This window comes from Schistocerca gregaria, chromosome X (assembly GCF_023897955.1).
Source record: "Schistocerca gregaria isolate iqSchGreg1 chromosome X, iqSchGreg1.2, whole genome shotgun sequence".
Taxonomy (NCBI): domain Eukaryota; kingdom Metazoa; phylum Arthropoda; class Insecta; order Orthoptera; family Acrididae; genus Schistocerca; species Schistocerca gregaria.
The window spans coordinates 685852200-685871470 of NC_064931.1; the positions used below are offsets into that span (position 1 = coordinate 685852200).

The 19271-nt window shown below is 42.0% G+C and overlaps 1 protein-coding gene across 3 annotated transcripts in view; it reads left to right on the forward strand.

Annotated features, from left to right (window-relative positions):
• LOC126299513 (protein FAM102A) overlaps nucleotides 1–19271 on the forward strand; it is a 409085-nt gene that overhangs the window by 206730 nt on the left and 183084 nt on the right. For all 3 annotated transcript variants that reach the window (XM_049991476.1, XM_049991475.1, XM_049991474.1), the window contains exon 2: nucleotides 8140–8260. In XM_049991476.1, coding sequence (XP_049847433.1) covers nucleotides 8140–8260 — 121 coding nt within the window. The remainder of the gene's footprint in view (nucleotides 1–8139; nucleotides 8261–19271) is intronic.

Below are 19271 nucleotides of genomic sequence, written 5' to 3' on the forward strand. Positions count from 1 at the left end.
TTAAGCTATCCGAGAATGACTCGTGGCCAGACCAAAATTATCCTATGTATGCACTGCATCGTACTTCTGAACAACACAGGCATTACAATGTCGTATTTATCCGCCGGCACCGGGCAACCGACTTTCAATTAAAATACCTCCCCTGTACGGCAATATACATAATGAATGTAGTCTTGCCAGGATGGCTTTCTTGTAAGACGACCGCTTGTGATAAGCGGCACAAATTATCACTATCGTCGCTCCATTTCACAGCTGATGGTTGTCCATATTCGCAACTGCGAATACATTTCTGTATTTCATAACTGCTGTAGTCGCCACACGTTTGCCTGTCCGAAGGAACATTGCTTCTACTTCTGAAGAACGCAGGCACTGAAATATTGTATCGTTTGCATTTGGCGTCTCATTTCCTAGTGCAGTTCCTCCAGCGTCGCCTGACTTCATTTGATGTTCGTCGTACAACTTCTTCTCAAGACACTTGCCTCTTTCCGTTCAACTGGCTTTCCAAGTCATTTGCCATCTATGTCAGAATTGCAATGTCACGACCAAACCTTAGTGTTTTTATTGCTCCTCCCTGAACTTCAATTTCTCAGTAGTTTCCTTCACAGCACGCCCTACGAGCAAGTTGGATAGCATGAGGGAGGATAAACTATAACTCTTCTCATTCCTCTCTCAACTACTGCTTCCATTTTCATGCCCTTTGACTCGTGTTAACTGTAGTCTGGTTTCTGTACAATTTATAGATAACCTTTCAGTGCACGTATTTTATCTGTGATAACTGCAAAGTTTAAAGGAGTGTATACAATCAACAATGTCACAAGTCTTCAATAGATCTACAAACGCCACAAATGTGTGTCTTTCTTCAACCTATCTTCTAAGGTATGTCATCATCATATTGCACGTTATTGATAACTGTGTTTAAAACTCTGCTGATGTTTCATTTTGTTACCAGCCTCATGATGTTATAAGATGGAAACTTTTTGTCTTTTCCTTTCACACGTTTCTCAGTCTTGACTTATATAGAGCACCGCAAACAAGACAAAACTTGGGTTTCCGCTACCAATCAGATGCAGTGACGGGTAGAGCAATGACTTTGTCAACAAATACGTACAGTGAGACCAAAAAGAGACAAAATTCGATTCGAAGGTAAACCCGATAAATTAGATCGTTTTGTTGTACATTTTTCAGAGAATCGAGTTCCTTTTTTGATTTTCCTGTACTACTTGGGTTACTTTGACAAGATGACAATGAGAAAGAGGGTTGTACGTTAACAATCCTTTAACTTCTGAATTTAGCAATTCTCAAATAATATAACTTTCTGGCAAATTAAGTGTGTGTAACCAGGAATCGGGACCAGAGCCTAATGATTCTGCCAACTACACGCTAAATACTAATATGCCCTCTTTCTCTGAGTTCGCATTGTGATCAGACTGAAAGCTTCAGAGTGCCAGTACATTGCTCCAACGCCTCAGTTGCTTTCCTGCCTATCTTGATGGACTAATACCGTAAGTAGAAAAGATACATCCGTGAATGATTTAGTCAGAGCCCATGAATTCTCTCTAGAATGAATCTTTCGTTACAGTATACACATCACTGTGAAAATGAAACTGACAGGTTATAAATGTGTATCGAACAGGGTTTGTTCGCGAGGAGACTCGCTCGCCGCATCTGTAGATGTGTAGCACTCTTTCGTTACACTAGATTACTTAACCATTACCCCATGTGGTCTACACAGAAGGATCTCTGGGGTGTGGAAAGAAGTCATGGATGTATATTTTATTTAAGTGTAATAAAATGAAGTGATTTGAATTTAGAAAAGCTTACAGTATTATATTGCCAATATTAATTATTTTATGACGTAATCAACTCTCCAGCGTTCAGGATGCAAAATAATGATCACTCATCTGTCTTAGCTATTACCGTTCGAGGACAGATTCGACGAACCAAATACCCCGAACCCATACTAGCGAATGTAGTCCCTTCTTGTTTGGCCGGGTACGTACTTCCATGTGCAAACTGTTGCGCATAACGTAAGTTACTGTAACACCTCGTTACTCTAAACGTCGCCTCCTTAACCTTTAACTAACATACTAGCAAACATGAGACACTAACACCGCGGTGCGGTCAATCTGACCTCTTAATTATAGGTGGGTGTAATGTTAACAATTTGAATCCCTCTGAAATTCTGTTTTGCGTGTGGTACAGCCTTTAGTAAAATATAAATAAACATGAAAATACAAAACATTCACATTAAATAATTATTGATAAACTGGTATTCAGATATGTTTACTGCACATCTCGCAAACTAATACATTTATACGTTTCTCATAAGCTAAAAACGAAATTAATGCTTCGATAGATTTTGTATTTCTTCATGAAGAACTAATGGGTCAAAAAATGCAATGTTTTCAACGTGAAAAACTACCTCATGAAAAATCAGAGCCCTCCAAATCACAATTTTTCACAACAGTGCTTGCAGACCTGGGAACAGCACTGCTTGCGCATAGGTCTCTTGCGGATGTAGCCAACATGCGAAGTCTTCCTTTTCTTGCTGGCTGGGCAGATTCTGCACGTTTTTCTATTCCTAGGACCTAATTCTGCTTCCACTGCTTCTTCTGTTGGAACATGGGGCCTAAAATCCGGCGGGTCATTAGTCGTGACTCCTGCGAAAGTCGTAGGTTGTGAGCTGGCTTTTGCATATGTTTCAGCGCAAGACTACGGACCATCTCTTTCAGGAAGATACCTCTGTTGACAGGAGCTTCATCCGATCCACTCTTCCGAAGAACATACGCATTTACTGTGCTGATCTCCAATACACACATCGTCCAACGTAGAGTTCTTCGACTGCATGAGTATACGGAGCACTTTTTGTCCAGTTCATCGACACCTCTTTTAGTGGCGTTGTAGTATGATATTATTTCTGGTTTCTCAGAAGTGAAATCATCATCGGGGCTATGATGCATGGAAGACACGAGAAGAACCGCTTTGTTTGTGTTTGGCACCTGCGACAACAGAGTGGTGCCTTGTGTAAAACCGTACAAAGACGAACGAACTGGTGTATGCTTATTTGGTTGGAAGGCTTGCGGAACCTATCTCTTAACCGTTTTTAGAGTTCCAACAAAAATCAGTACTCTTTTTCCTTAACCCTTCTACAGCCTATATTGAGCTGAACCAGTTGGCAGCAGTAATATTGCGATTACTGCCATAGATTGGTTTACGCAATCGCAACAGGGATTGCGGTGGCATCATCAGTTTATCATTGTCCGGCAAAGTATCGCCATCAGAGCCTTTTCCAGTGTACATATACCCATTATAAAAGTAACTGGTCCTTGCATCACACAAGGACATTATTTTTAAACCGTATTTACCAGGCTTCTTTGGCATGTAGACCACAAATGAACATTAACACGGAAGGAAACTAGTTGCTCATCTACCGTAGCACATGTGCCTAAATTGAAATATTTTTGATAATTTTCCGCAATTTTTCTAAAGAGAAAAGAGGCTGCTGCCATTTTATCAACTTCGAGACACTATTTTCTTGTTTGAAAGTCATCAAACCGTAAGCAGTACAACAACATTAGGAAACGGTTCCTAGACGTGATACATTTTAAAATTTCCCGACCTGAACCATCAGTTGCAAATATATAATTTACATTTTCGTGGTTGGATTTAAAGACAGAAAAATATATCAGAAGTCCTAAATAAAGCCAAAAGTTCATCTAAATCCAGGTTTTAAAGTTCAGCTTTGCTTTTGTCAGAGTACTCCTGCCTCGCGCAATCTATTTTAACATTGTCCATAGTAGGATGTGATCGAGAACTTTGTCATCAAAATAGAGATGCCATAATGAAACTGGATCTTTTGGATCGCCTGTAGTCAATTTCATGATGATGATGTGGCGAGGAGTTCTAACAGTTCGGATCGGAGGTGCTTTGGCCCATTTATACTGATTCTTTCCATAGAAGTAATTGCTTCTCCGTTGCTCATCACATGGATCACTACTTTCATCAAAGAAATTTTCTGTTGCACTTTGTTCTGACAGTGTCACGTTCGCTCACAATAGGTTCAGTTTCTTCAGGATTATCGTCACAGTCACTATCGTCTGATTCCTCCAACCATCTGCTCACAGTTTCCTCAAAGTTTCGGTCCGAAGTGTTCACACGTTGCCTGCTACTTGCGTCAGATCCGTTACCTGTAGAATTACTAGGTTCCGCCATATTTCAAAAGCTGTGAAAAGCTGTGCAGAAAAAATTGCACAAACACGTAGTGCGGTCAAAATGATTGCGAGCTATTTTCAATAGGACATCACTCATATTATAGAAGCTCTGGAATAACACCACATGCGTTGCCGGTCCACTCACAACTAACTCGAAGCTCACGAGCCGACGGCTGCAGTAATGGATAGGGAACTGGCTAAATCGCAATTGTTGACGAAAGCGCGGTCAAATAGACCGAACCACGTTAGTTCAAGGTTAAGCAACACTTAATTACTCGTAGCTGCGAGAGATAGTATTAACGCTGTTCGTCGTGAACTCGTTGCTAAGACAAGTCTTTACTTGCTGAGTTGAGAGTTGGTGCAGGAAATCTTTTAAGGAACGAGTTAACTGAAATTTTCAGACGTACACGCTTTCCTGGAACGACGCATTGAGCGAAGAAACAAATGGTATACTTTTTTATGAGATGTCTTGATATTCAGTGGCAACAACAAATATTTCCCTCGTAAGAAGGCAACGGTAATGTATTACCCGTTTAAGGTGTCGGACTAAGGTTTAAATATACCACTAACTAAAGAGAAGCAATTATGGAGCAAACTAAGAAACCACGTGTGCAATAAGTGACAGAAAAAATACCACGATCTACTGTGGGATTGGACTCCGAACTTTAAGGTTTGTAATCTGACTCCCATTAAGACACCGAATCAGATTTTGAGTCACACTAACAAGAGGAAAGAGTAAAATGCGGGTATTGAGAGGAAATGTTACGGCGCCTGTTTACTTTGTGGCTTATACACTATCTTAGCAAAATTATCTGAACACCCCTATGCATTTCAGAATTGATCACTAGACGTAAAGAGAGACGAACCCTCCAGTATAAAAGAAGGCGGAAGGAGTGTGATGTCAGTAGAGAAATAGTAACAGTCGAATGGGTTGGTCAGTAGAGCTCAGGGACTTTGAACGTGCACTAGTCATTTGATGTCAAACTGAGTAACAAATACATCACCGACATTCGAACCCTCCTAAAGATGCAAAAGTGGACTGTTGGTGATGTGATTCTAAAGTGGAAATGCGAAAGAGCAGCCGTAGCTAAATCAAGATCAAGCAGACTTAATGTGCCGACGTACAGGAACCGTCGAACATTCCGGAGAGTGGTTCTAAAAAAAAATTGCATGAAATCAGCGGAAGGAATAAGTAGATAGTTCCAAAGTGCTACCAGCAGCCCAGGTAAAACATCGAGTATGCATAGGGGGTTGAAAACAATGGGGTATAACGGTCGAGCCTCTCCTCATACACCACACGTTTCTCTAATCAGTGCTAAGTGACGTCGAAATGGTGCAATGAGCGAAGCCACTGGACAGTCGATGACTAGAAACGAGTCATTTGGGGCGATGAACCACACTATATGCTGTGGCAATCCGATGGAAGCGTGTAGGTTTGACAAGCGCCTTTTACACCTTACCTGCAATCATTGGTAGTGCCAACAGTGAAATGCGGATGAGGTAGTACTACAGTATGGGGGGTGTTCATCGTGATTATGGCGTCATTCCCTTATCGTGTATAAGAGAAGGCTAAATGAGGAAGGATATGAACACATTTTACAACTTTGTGTACAGTAGAGGAACATTTTGGACACGATGATTGTATCAGCATGACGATGTACCCTGTCATAAAGCAGCACGTCTGAGGCAATGGTATGTGGCTATAACATTTCTGAAATGGACTGGCCAGCCCAGAGTCTGGACCTGAGTCCAATGCAATCTCTCTTTGACGTAAATTAGGTCTCCAACCTTTGGTTTTCGTGAGAAGATTCCGACGCAATGAACAGCGGTTTTGTTTTAATGATGTCCAGCCCAAATCCTGTATCATTTCTGTGACACTCTCTCCCATATTTCGCGATAATACAAAACGTACTGCCTTTCTTTGAACTTTTTTCGATGTACTCCTCAGTCCTATCTGGTAAGGATACCACACCGCGCAGCACTATTCTAAAAGAGGACGGACAAACGTAGTGGAGGCAGTCTCCTTAGTAAGTCTGTTGCATTTTCTAGTGTCCTACCAATAAAACACACTCTTTGGTTAGACCGGCCGTTGTGGCCGAGCTATTCTAGGCGCTTCAGGCTGGAACCGCGCGACCGCTACGGTCGTAGGTTCGAATCCTCTCTCGGACATGGATGTGTGTCCTGTCCTTAGGTTAGTTAGGTTTAAGTAGTTCTAAGTTCTAGGGGACTGATGACCTCAGATGTTAAGTAGAGCCTTTTCTAGGTGTTTAGCTGAATTTACGGCTTTTAGATTAGACTGATTTATCGTGTAACGGAAGTTTGAGTTCCTTTTAGCACTCATGTGAATGACCCCTAACTTTTTGTTATTGAGGGTTAACTGCCACTTTTCGCACTATTCAGATATCTTTTCTAAATAGTTTTGAAATTTGTTTTGCTCTTCTGAAGACTTTATTGATCGATGAACGACAGAGTCATCTGCAAACAACCGAAGACGGCTGCTCACATTGTCTCCCAAATCGTTTATGTAGATAAGGAACAGCAAAGAGCCTGTAACACTACCTTGGGGAACACCAGAAATCGCTTCTGTTTTACTCGATGACTTTCCGTCAGTTACTACGAACTGTGACCTCTCTGACAGGAAATCACACATCCAGTCACTACAAGCTGCTTGTGCGGTAGTGTCAAAAGCCTTCCGGAAATCTAAAAATACGGAATTGATCGGATATCTCTTGTCAGTAGCACTCAACACTTCTTGTGAATGAAGAGCTAGTTGTGTTTCACAGGAACAATGTTTTCTAAACCCATGTTCTAAAATCCTGCTCCATATCGACGTTAACGATATGGGCCTGTAATTTAGTGGATTACTCGTACTACCTTTCTTTAATATTGGTGTAACCTATGCAACTTTCCAGTCTTCGTGTACGGATCTTTCGTCGAGGGAACGGTTGTATATGATTGTTAAGTATGGAACTAATGCATCAGCACACTCCGAAAGTAACCTAATTGTTATAAAGTCTGGACCAGAAGACTTGATTTTATTAAGTGATTTAAGTTGCTTAACTACTCAGAGGGCCGGCCGGAGTGGCCGTGCGGTTCTAGGCGATGCACTCTGGAGCCGAGCGACCGCTACGGTCCCAGGTTCGAATCCTGCGCCGGGCATCGATGTGTGTGATGTCCTTAGGTTAGTTAGGTTTAATTAGTTCTAAGTTCTAGGCGACTGATGATCTCAGATGTTAAGTCGCTTAGTGCTCAGAGCCACTTGAACCATTTGAACTACTCCGTGGATATTTACTTCTACGTTACTCATGTTGGCAGCTGTTCTCGATACGAATTCTGGAAAATTTACTTCGTCTTCTTTTGTGAAGGCATTTCGGAAGGCTGTGTTTAGTAACTCCGCTTTGGCAGTACTGTCTTCGATAGTATCTCCATTGTTAGCGCGCAGAAATGGCATTGATGGTTTCTTGCCGCTAACATACTTCACATACGACCTTTGGATTTTCTGCCAGGTTTCGAGACAAAGTTTCGTTGTGGAAACTGTTATAAGCATCTCACATTGAAGTCCGCTCTAAATTTCGAGCTTCTGTAAAAGATCGCCAATCTTGGGGATTTTACGTCTGTTTAAATTTGGCAAGTTTGTTTCGTTTTTTCTGCAATAGTGTCCTAACCAGTTTGGGTACCAAGGAGGATAAGCTCCGTCGTTTGTTAATTTATTTGGTATAAATCTCTCAATTGCTGCCGATACTATTTCTTTGAATTTAAGCCACGTCTGGTCTACACTTATATTATGAATTTGGAATGAGTGGAAATTGTCTCTCAGGAAGGCGTCAAGTTAATTTTTATCTGCTTTTTTGAATGTGACAAACAGTAAGCGTTTGCCACGATAAGGCCTGTCCCAGACATGACAGTGTATTGTGTTTGTTTATTGCAGGGAAGAAGTGCACGAGCACACGGTGCGATGGGGCGCGAGCTTCGAGTTCGTGTGCAAGATGAGCGCCAATGCGTCCACCGGCGTGCTCGACCCCTGCATACTGAGGGTCTCCGTAAGAAAGGTACGTAAAACAGGCTTATTGCTTACCAGCAGTTTCTACTGTGAGTCATAGACTGCTAATTGAGCACACGGCCAGAAATTGTCTCACGCCGTTAAGGTCGTCCGTAACGTGCAGTGTTTTTGTTAGTGTCGGCAGGTGTCTTACCGCGTGGAGTCCCTTGAGTAGCTGCTTGAATAAAGAAGCGGCTGGATCCTAAGGTAGATCTTTGCTGTGACTACCGAAAGAGAAAATGATGATACGACATACTTACGCCCTGATGTAACAGCCAACCACGCCAAAGTGGTCCATGCTAACAAGGGGAGGCCGCGACGTTCAGATCACGGATTTACTCTAAACGTTGTACACTTTTGCGTAGTCCAGTAGGACAACACAGCATACACGTAGTATGGCGTACTACTTAGGCAATTTCGAGGAAAACGCAAGAGACGATTTCCGCGTGAAATATGTACTGGTGCGTTGAGACTTACGCAGAAACGGCGGTAGTTGCGTGGTTAGCGTTCAAGCTCCTTAATCGGTGGATTGCTGGATAGAGTACCGCTCATTATTATGTTTTTTAAATGAATATTTTTTCAACACTGGTCATTAATTTGTGTATATGACATTTGAAATGTAATATAAAAATACGTTTATTTGCATGAACTTTTATTGTATCTCAGATTGTATGTGGCTGTTTATTAATTTTAATTATTACATCAAATATTATAACTATCAACGAGTAAACGACCAAACTCTTTGTTTTCTTGAAAATGTATACATGCCGTGATTTACGAAATCGCTTATATCTGCAATCGGGCAAGGTGCCCAGATCCGTTTTGTACTTAAACTTCCCAGCTTGTCCCTTGTCCTTCACACTTGTGTCTGCAGGTCGAAGCGTCCAAGTCAAAAATCGTGAAGTACAGGTGTAAATATCTTTATTCAGTAATACAGTGAGTAAGAACATGCCAGAATATAACTGTAATGCAGTATTAATCGTTGGATGAGCTTTCGACATCACAAGTTGCAGAATTATCTCTTTCATACAGATACGGGAAATATAAATTAAAACGGCATCTACTACATCGAATAAATACAGTTGTTCCGCATGCACAGGGAATCTGTAGAGTGCAGCCGGCAATTGTGACGTCATCAATTTTTATATTGGTTTTAATGTCTCCCATATTTTTCCACACCACCATTACTTTTATTTTCCGTTTGTTCACTTCTAATTTCCATAGTTTAAGAGAGTCTGATAGGACTTGTATTCTATTCATTTCTTTTTCGGAGTCTGCAGCTATCACGATGTCATCAGCAAATATTATACATTGTATCCTTCCACCTTTCTCTTTTATTCCCTTTACCTTCTCCTTCATAATCTCAATGATCACATTAAGCAAATCTGGAGATAGGGTACATTTTTGTCCAACTGTTTTTCTAATGCTGGTTTCTTTCTTTATCTTATTGAAGTTAATTTTTGTGCTTTGGTTCTGTTACAGTTAATTAATCGTTCTTCTATTCTGCCAGACAACTCCTGTGTTCTTCATAGTTCTAAAGAGTAGCTAAATTGAAACGGATCTTCTCCAAGATATGTCTACTTTCCCTTTTATCCTGTTTTAATAATATCAAAAATATATTGGAGGTATGTGGTAACAGTGATACTGTTCTATTATCGGTGCAGTCAGCTGCCTACCCTGTCTTAGGTGTGGCAATGGTTCTCCAAGTGAGTCTTCTGGCATGATCTTAATTATGACGAATGACTGACACTGAGTGGGTTTTAGACTATCACGCCTTTACTCTCATGGTGCAAAATGCTTCTCGTGAACCTAGTCGCCTGCACATTAATTTGCACATACAGAGATTTAATCTTGTCGTGGTCAATCTGATGCAATGTTACATGGTTCGATTTCACCCACGTTACTTTCTAAATTAATATGTAACTGTTGACAAGACTCTGATCATCGGGCCCGCGTCTCGTGGTCGTGCGGTAGCGTTCTCACCGCCCGGGTTCCCGGGTTCGATTCCCGGCGGGGTCAGGGATTTTCTCTGCCTTGTGATGGCTGGTTGTTGTGTGATGTCCTTAGGTTAGTTAGGTTTAAGTAGTTCTAGGGGACTGATGACCAGAGATGTTAAGTCCCATAGTGCTCAGAGCCATTTGAACCATCTGATCATCGGTTTAGTGATATCGTATCTTTTCTAACTGAGTCTCACTATAAAATCTGCCAATTTATGAGTGGTAAATTATTAGGGGCAGATTACGGGATCCGTTTCCAAATTACGTTCTGCTTCAACGTTACGAACTTCATTAAGGTTTAATCATATTTCGAGTCACTAGTTCCCGTTTCTAAGGAAGCAGAAGTTTTTTTTCGTATGCAGATGGTTTATAAAATAAAATTTCGATGCCAATGCTTTAGCTTCTTTTTACTTGTGTAAAAAAAGCACATAAACGATTGTTTGGACCGGTGATCAAATCCTTATCCGATCATCTGGGATTAGGTTTTTCTGTATTTTTCTTAAATCACTTAAAACAAATGCTGATAGGGGGGCCCTTGAGAAAGGAAACAGTCCACTGTCTTCACCATCATTCTCCAAACCGAGCTTGTGCTTTCTGAAATGACCTCTTCCTCATTAGGTCGTTAAACCGTAATCTGCCTTCCTGTATGCGTTAATCAACTCTTGCATACTTCCCGCAACAGAAGTAATTTTCTACAGGTTGTCCTGTACTGTGAGGTATACATTATCATTTTAATCTCCTCTTACACACTTTTAGTTAAGTTTATTCGATCTGCAATCTATTTACAGAAATTTATTAAGAATTACGAATAAATTTTGTAAAACTGTAATGTGCACTGTTGCTCATAAATTAATTTTACGTATAGTGTTAACGGTAACGAAAAAGCTGATAAAAAATTTGCCAGAACGCTCCTGTTTTGTTTGTTAAGGGGCTCAGTGAGCTTCTACTTTCAGTCACACTCCTGAGCTTGCGACATAGACGAAATCGGCGATGCTCTCTTAGTCAGATTTGCCGTCTCTGTTACTTATGTCCAAGGAAACGTCAGCATGAAAGGAGAGGATATGCTAGACGAGGAGGGTTCTCATTAAAATTCAGTGTGCGTCGCCAGTTTTCCGTGCGACGTATCTGCTTGCATTGGCATGCAGCTTGAGTGTAATGTTTATTCATCGCTATTTAATGCCAGAGGAAGTGTATAATGTTGAACTGCATGAAGTACACAATCGAGTAGCCTGAAGCATCAGGCAATGATCAACACATCAGAAGTTCTCTTGTTCTGTCGCCCTTAAAGCTGAGTGGTGTCTTGTAAAAAAAATCACAAGGGAAAAATCAATGGCATTTGAAAAGTAAATAAAGTTTTTTTTATAAACATGCTAAGTTAATCAGTAGAAATTTTTGACTTAAGTGTTGGGGTATTTTCACAGTAAAAGAATCTACTTCAAAAGTCGTGATGTCATACGAATGGCTGTAATAATTGGGAATAGAAATTGCTGCGTTTAACAATGCCCAGGAATGTTTTTCATTAAGGGTACAGCTGAAGTTAGTTACTTAAAACTTTGTCTACTACCGTCATTTAACAGGGTGATACAGCTGTCCCTAACTATGGGTTTTATCCAACCCACAATACCTTCAAAAAACCGAATGCGAGATTTTCATATTCCCTCGCTCGCTATGAGCAAACTATAAGTCCTATAGAAAAAATGAACTGGACTTTTTGTAGAAAGTTTAATGCAGATAAATTTTGTGATGGGATGCGTTTTTGCTGGAGGCCACAGTTTTTGAGTTATTCAAGAAACACGCGTGTCACCTAGAGGCGTTCCTTTTCATCTCTTCCAAGCACTATAAGATTTTGTATCCACAGCTTTTTTTACGCCCTGTTTGCTATACTTTCTAACCGCTGTCATAATTTCCAGGAAGCAGTGTTTCACTCTCAGCTCTCGATGAAGATTGTGCTGTAGATTTACTCGCCTCTCTCCTTTCTTTCACTACATCTCCTGGTGTTAAATTAAAGCGACGACTCTCAAGCTGGTAAAAGTTAGCACTAAGGGGTACAGCGCATAAATCGACAAATCATGCTTGTAAAGATATGACTTCCCACATGGAGCATCACGTTCCCCAGTACTCCTTACACCCTTGAGTGTTAACAACTTTCTTTCACGTCAGTTATTCTATCGCACCATCACTTCGTCTGCACAGAAAATCCCAGATCCATACCTTGATTAGATTCTGTGTGGGATCATCAAAATCTAGACCATTTCCACTGAAAGTGGTGGGCTGTAGTATTGCCACTACGAACGAAAGTAAATGAAATTTATTAGACGCCCTAGCAACATTTAAATTCGCTGAGTGGTTTTATTTTCCTTGTAGCTCCTTCGCAGGCACTACTCTCAGCCTCAGTATACTACACTTACGCACAAGGGTTCCATCAAATTCTCGCTAATGAGTTAAAGTACTTCCGCTAATGGATTACACCGCTTCGTCTAGATCCTATAGTCCATTCAGGCCAGTGCACTCAGCTAACCACTCGTGAGCCAGCATTTTTTACAAGTCTTGATCTACATAATGCTCTGCAAGCCACCATATGGTGCACGGTGGAGGTTACATTGTACCACTGCTAGTCAATTCCTGTTCCACTGGCAAATGGAGCGAGGAAAAACTGCTCTCTCTGTGCTCCCGTAGATGCCCAGTTTCTTTCATCATCGCGTCCTAACGTGAGATGTACATTGATGACGTGATCTCTTGTATAGATGAGCTACATTTTACTAGTATTCTCCCAATAAACCAAAGAAGACCATTCGCCTTCCCTAAACTCGATATGTCGTGCTTGTTCCATTTCATGTCACTTTGCAGAGTTATGCTTTCATATTTAATCGACGCAATTGTGCCAAGCAGCGCACCACTAATACTGTATTCGGCTATTACATGACTTTTTTTCCATTTTCGTCCGTATTAACTTACTTTCTTCCACAATTAGAGTATTCATCACATCAAATAGAAATTCTGTCAGTCGCCTTAAACTCTGTCACCCAGCGGCGACACTCTCTCGTAGTCTGAAGCTCCGTCAGCAAACTGTCTGACAGTTGCTTACGCTGACAACTCAGGGGAGTGTTTGCCTCGTACCGATCAGCTGCTGCGGATTCGTGAATTCATATTATACAGACGGTCATCTTCAATGTGGTACATGTTCGCACCAAAGAATATGAAATTAAATTAAAGCTGTTGTTATACGACGTAATGAGTAGATGAAAAACGAAAACATTCAGTTAAGGTTTGTGGTCGTGTGTTATATTCCGTAACCAATTTAAATATAATTATTGTTATTAATCAATTAATCATCCGCTCACACACACAGCACAACACTACTTCGTCGGCCAATTAAGATATCTCAACTTTGAGGTCATTGAGGGTGTCAGCAGTCTGAAACATCAGTTGATTCAAATTTTTTCAGATGGTGCTGGCTTGACGGGCAATGCTTGGGAGCTGTCCGCTAATTTATCGCGTCCTTATTATAAGCAGTCTATTGCGGTATTCGTAACATACAAATGTATGGAGTTTACCAATGCACGGTATATATGTTGCCCGACGTGCCGCCACACAATGTCAATCTTGAGCAAAAACGTTTGACGATTACTGCCTCAGATCGAGTATTTGTATCGAGAACAAGAGCTGTCATCTCATACTCCTCTAGGGCACTACTGACTGTATCCTTGTGTCTGACGAACGCTCGCCGTCCAAGGCAACCCACTGGTTCTATTACTTGAGATGACTTCGATCTACTCACATATTTGGGAAACTTTCTTCAACAATCTGCTTTATGACACTGTGTCAAACACTTCCCTGAAATCTAGGAATATGGAATCTGCCGGTTATCCTTTATCCATGTTTCCCTTGATACCACGAGAGAAAAGGGCAAGCTAAGCCTCACACGAGCGATGCTTTCTAAATCCGTGCTGATTTGTGGGCAGAAGGAAATTCATTGTACTCGAACTTGACGTACAAATTTTCGGCAGGAAATCGACGTTTGGATAGTGGTCTGAAATTTTGTAGGTCAGTTTTTTTTTACCCATCTTGTATACAAGTCACCTGCCCTTTTTTTCCAGTCGCTTTGGACTTTTGCTCTGGGCGAAAGATCGGCAATAAATGTGAGCTAAGTGGCCAATGCAGACGAGTATTCACCACATCACTCTTCATAGCACACAACCTCCGGCACGCCTACAACAAAGCTCTCATTCAAGAGCTTATCAGAGCATGTCCTGAAGATTGCTTCCTTTGCCAAAATTCACCTCGAGTCCGAACTTAGTGTGCGAGTGAACAGTGGGACCAGGGTCAACTGCGATATTGATTTTAAAAAATGGTCAAATGTGTGTGAAATCTTAAGGGACTTACCAGCTAAGGTTATCAGTCCCTAAGCTTACACACTACTTAACCTAAATTACCCTAAGGACAAACACACCCATGCCCTAGGGAGGACTCGAACCTCCGCCGGGACCAGCCGCACAGGCCATGACTGCAGCGCCTCATGCCGCTCGGCTAATCCCGCGCGGCTGTTGATTTTAGCTTCTGGAATTTGTTCCTGCGGCCTTAAAGTTCCATGCACACGCTTTACAACTAAGCCAATTTGCGAATACACCTTCCATTGTACTTTCTAAATATACTTAACCGTCAGCGCATCTAAAATAAACCTCAGGGAAATGTTCCGTCAGCAAGTTCAGGTTTCGAGCAACAAAAGACGAGTGACATGTACGAGAAATAAGAAATCTTTAACACTGGCAGACCATAGACATCTGGCTGCCCTACCGCAGAATACAGGATTTTCGTTGCTAACAAATGTAAATGTCGTGTGACTAGGGCCTACCGTTGATGGGGATGAAATAATGATGATGATTACGACAACACAACACCCAGTCCCTGCCCGGAGAAAATCTCCGACCCAGTGGGAATCGAACCCAGGGCCTTCGGATTGACATTCTGTCACCCTGACCACTCCGCTACTGAGGGCGGATGCTAACAAATAAAACCCTGTATATCGAAAGTCCATTTAAAAAATGTTTACTCTATGGTATGCCCCGGAGACTCGTAAAGTTGTGAAACACACAGTTTTCTTTAGTTATTGTTAGAGATCTGCTCACTGCTGTTGATTTCCTCGTACGAGTGACTTTTAAGTCATTTCAGCCTGACACAGAATAATGCCTGTAACTGTGACATTCAGTGATAAATCTCAGTCTTGCAGAGCAGGGGAAAATATCGGATACAAAGAAAGGCACAGAAGGAACTAGACGGGTGCTGCAAATTTGTGCACGGGTGTTAGACCTCAAGAGAACGACCCATTATGTCCACACACGTCTGCATTTGTTCTTTGGATTGTTCAAAAAATTTGTGTGCATCGTGTTCCATGAGGCTACGTATGAGGTTAGCAGATTGGATATTTCCGCGGATCGCAAGAACACTCTTAGTGACAGAGAAGGGATAGATGTTGATGAAACGTAACCCAGCGTAAGGATAAATTAAAGTCTGAAAAATAGTAAAGCTCTAATATGATAAAACACTTAGTTTCTATGTAATACAAGCAGAATCGATTATTTAATGTGTGTAAATCACCATTAGTTTTCCAATAACTTCATTAAACAGTAAAGTTGAGAACTACAAACTGTGCAAGCAAACCTTGCATTGAAGTTCTTTTATCCCATACTGCTGTTGAGAGTTCTCCATGTGCCACTGTTACGTTCGAAACTTCACTGTTTTCTTTGAGAAATGCTATTAGTAACGTTGTTTGGCTTGGGATCAGGGCAGATCAATCGGGAAATACTATTAGTAATGTTGTTTTTTCTTTTGGTGAGGAGCCGATGAATCGAATAAGTCCCGCCTTGTAGAAGCCCGAGTCTCGCAGTGGGTTTTCTAGCATGGGGAGCTTTTAGTGATCTTGTCTGCCGCTCTTTATTAACTTAGATTTATTGCGAGAGCACCCTAGTTACATCTCACTCCTCAGACAGCTTTCTGGCAGTACGAAGCACCAAGTCTGTCTACAGAGCGAGCTGCTACCAACGGAACAGTGCACACTATTCGTTGATTCAACAATTCTCTTAACAGTTATAAAATAAATATTGCCCTCGTTGCTTTGCCATAATAACGAAAAGGTTAGTATTGTGATGTCTGCCGATAGGAGCAACAGTGCGTCTTTGTGACAAATAACATGTCTATATCGCGAAACTCTTGGTAAATAAAGATTCAGCTGGTATTTTAAGTTGATCGTATTGAACTGAATGCATTTTGATGTGACGGCCTATAGAAGTGAACTTCTGAATTCGATTATACACTGTCAAAATCGGGGACCGCTGCGGGAAGTGCAGGAAGTGTGTCAGTGCGGTTCTGAAAGATACCGACAGGGATGTAGAGCCACGCCGACTCCAGTGCCGTGGCCTTCGCAGCTAGATTTTTACCTGCCTCGAGATGACTAGGTGTTTGTGTTGTCCTCATCATTTCATCATCATTCATGAAGGTGGCGAGATTGGACTGTGCAAAGGTTGGGATTTGGTACGGGCGCTGATAAACGCGCAGTAGAGCGCCCGAAAAAACTCATCATCATCATCATCCTCCGCTAGGATTCCCGCTTGACGATCCGTGGTACGTACAGCCCGATCGCGGTAGGCCCACAGATTCTTGGTTTTAAATCCAGGGAGTTTGACGGTCAGGGGAGTACAGTAAACTTATTCCGGTGCTCTTCGAACCACACACGAACACTGCGAGCTTTGTGACACGTTGCATTGTCCTGCTGGTAGGTGCCATCATACCGAGGAGAAACAATCTGCATACAGGGGTGGACATTGTCCCTGAGGATATATTCATACATGTGTTGATCCACTGCGCCTTCCAGAATGACGAGATCACCCAGGCAATGCCACGAAAACGTTCCCCAGGTCATAACGATCCCTCCTCCTGCCGAGACCCTTCTGATAATGGAACGGCCATCTGTCCGATGGAGCATAAATCATGATTCAACCGGAAAAGCCACCTGTCGCCACGCAGTGGATGTCAATTTGCGAAACTGATGTACAAATTCTGGCTTACGTCGCCGGTGAACAACAGCAAGCATTGGTGCATGAATAATGGGCCTACTGCGGAGACCCATACGCAGCATCTTTCGCCGAACGGTTATTGAGGAGGCACTTTAGGTGGTTCATTTGTGCGTTCAGTTGGTCAGCAGCTGCATGTCTATTCGCCCGTACATATCTTCGCAATCGTCGTTCAACCCTGTCAGCTATGATCCATGGTGCAGCACATTTGCATCGGCACCGGTTTTGGATAGCTGCATTTTGCTATGCACGGAAAACAACCACCATAGTGGCACACTAACAGTTTTAAAATTGAACAGTTTCTGCAATGTTTCCACCCTTGACCTGAAAGCCAATGATCACGCTCTTTTGGACGTCAGATAAATCGCTCCATTTTCGCGGTATTACAAAGACTGCACTGCTTTCCGCGTCCCGGCGATACGCTTCATATCCCCTCCACTGCTAGTGCTGGCACCTGCCGTCTGTGAGAGTGGTAATTGAACCTTGACATCGAACACAGGCGGTGATGTTAATGTGACTGGAATGTGTAGTATTCAAAGTTACGTAATTGGTATTGTGATTGAGTAATCCCAGTGAATATAACAGTCGTTCCTAGTGGAGATAGGACGGTACTGATTGACCTAATTGGCCTTCAAGCTTTGAGAGTATCCAAACAGCAGCCCAGAGCTGCCGGAAGTTACACATATAATGTAAAAGGTCACGAGCGGTTGATGTGGAGTCGAAGTTGGGTGGGCGGATATTAGAATCATTTTCTGTCTGCTTCGTATTTTTCGTATTCCTCCTCATCCTTCAAATCCTCTTTCACGATCTTCTTTGCCCTCCTGCTTACCTCGCTGTCTTCCTCCACATTCTGTTACTGAAAAGATGACAGTGATGGACTCACGAACATACAGTTATGGTGAAAGAATTGTAGTTTCGCATCGCCAGTCTGAAACATGACTCGCGAATGACAGTATTTTTCTGTGAAATTAGATTACCGCCAATTTTGTCTGATAGTTTTCCATGAACCATTTGCTATGACAGAACGACCCATTGATCAACTAATTGAGGCGTTTATTTAAAAATGAGTGTTATTTTAGACATTGCAGCATTAATTAACTGAAGGATGATATGAAAACTGCCCATTTTGTTTGATTTCTTAGCTTTTCCTGATGTGATTAATAAAAGTTTTGTTGGTGGTAGCAGACACACAATTCCACTTCAATGCACTGTCCTGACACAGAACACAGACAAAAAGATTAAGTCAGTTGTAGAGCCCTTTCATATATAGTTTGTGTGTGTGTGTGTGTGTGTGTGTGTGTGTGTGTGTGTGTGTGTGTGTGTGTGTGTGTGTTCACATCTCTTTGTAAACCAATAGATCGATTTCAATCAAATTTCGTACATATACTACTTACTAGCTAAGAAGTACTGTGGGAGCAAGAACCGCCTAGTACCCATAGGCGTTGGAGTGAAATGCATTATTAACTCTTGACATCTCGGCTGCTCTGCACGACGTGAGAGTTCTGTGGGTAGTATCTGAATGCATTCCAGGGGGGTATAAGTGCGGTGGGCACAGCTGAGCTGAGAGGGGAAGGGGAAAGAATGGTGAGAGGGGGGGGGGAATAGGGTGAGATTGTCAGAGAGGGGACGGAGGAGCGGAGGAGCCGTACACAGCTTTGGGGAAGGAGGTGGACAGAGAGACGTCTAGAGGAGGAGATGGGCAGAGGGAGAAATGGGGAGGTGAAACCATCTGTGAAAGTCTAGTATCGTGCATAAAAATGAAATTCCCAAACTGGCTGGTAACGCTGAAACAGCCCTGCTCGGTTGTTTACTTCAGTGTAGTATGTTACGATGTGTATTCATCTGAATGAAAACGGTATAGTTGCATAAGTCGCAAGTGTCGTATTCTGACGTTCAGATTGGTGACCCATTCTAGGCAGGACGGTGTGGCATTAAAGACGTCGACCGTGCTACGTAA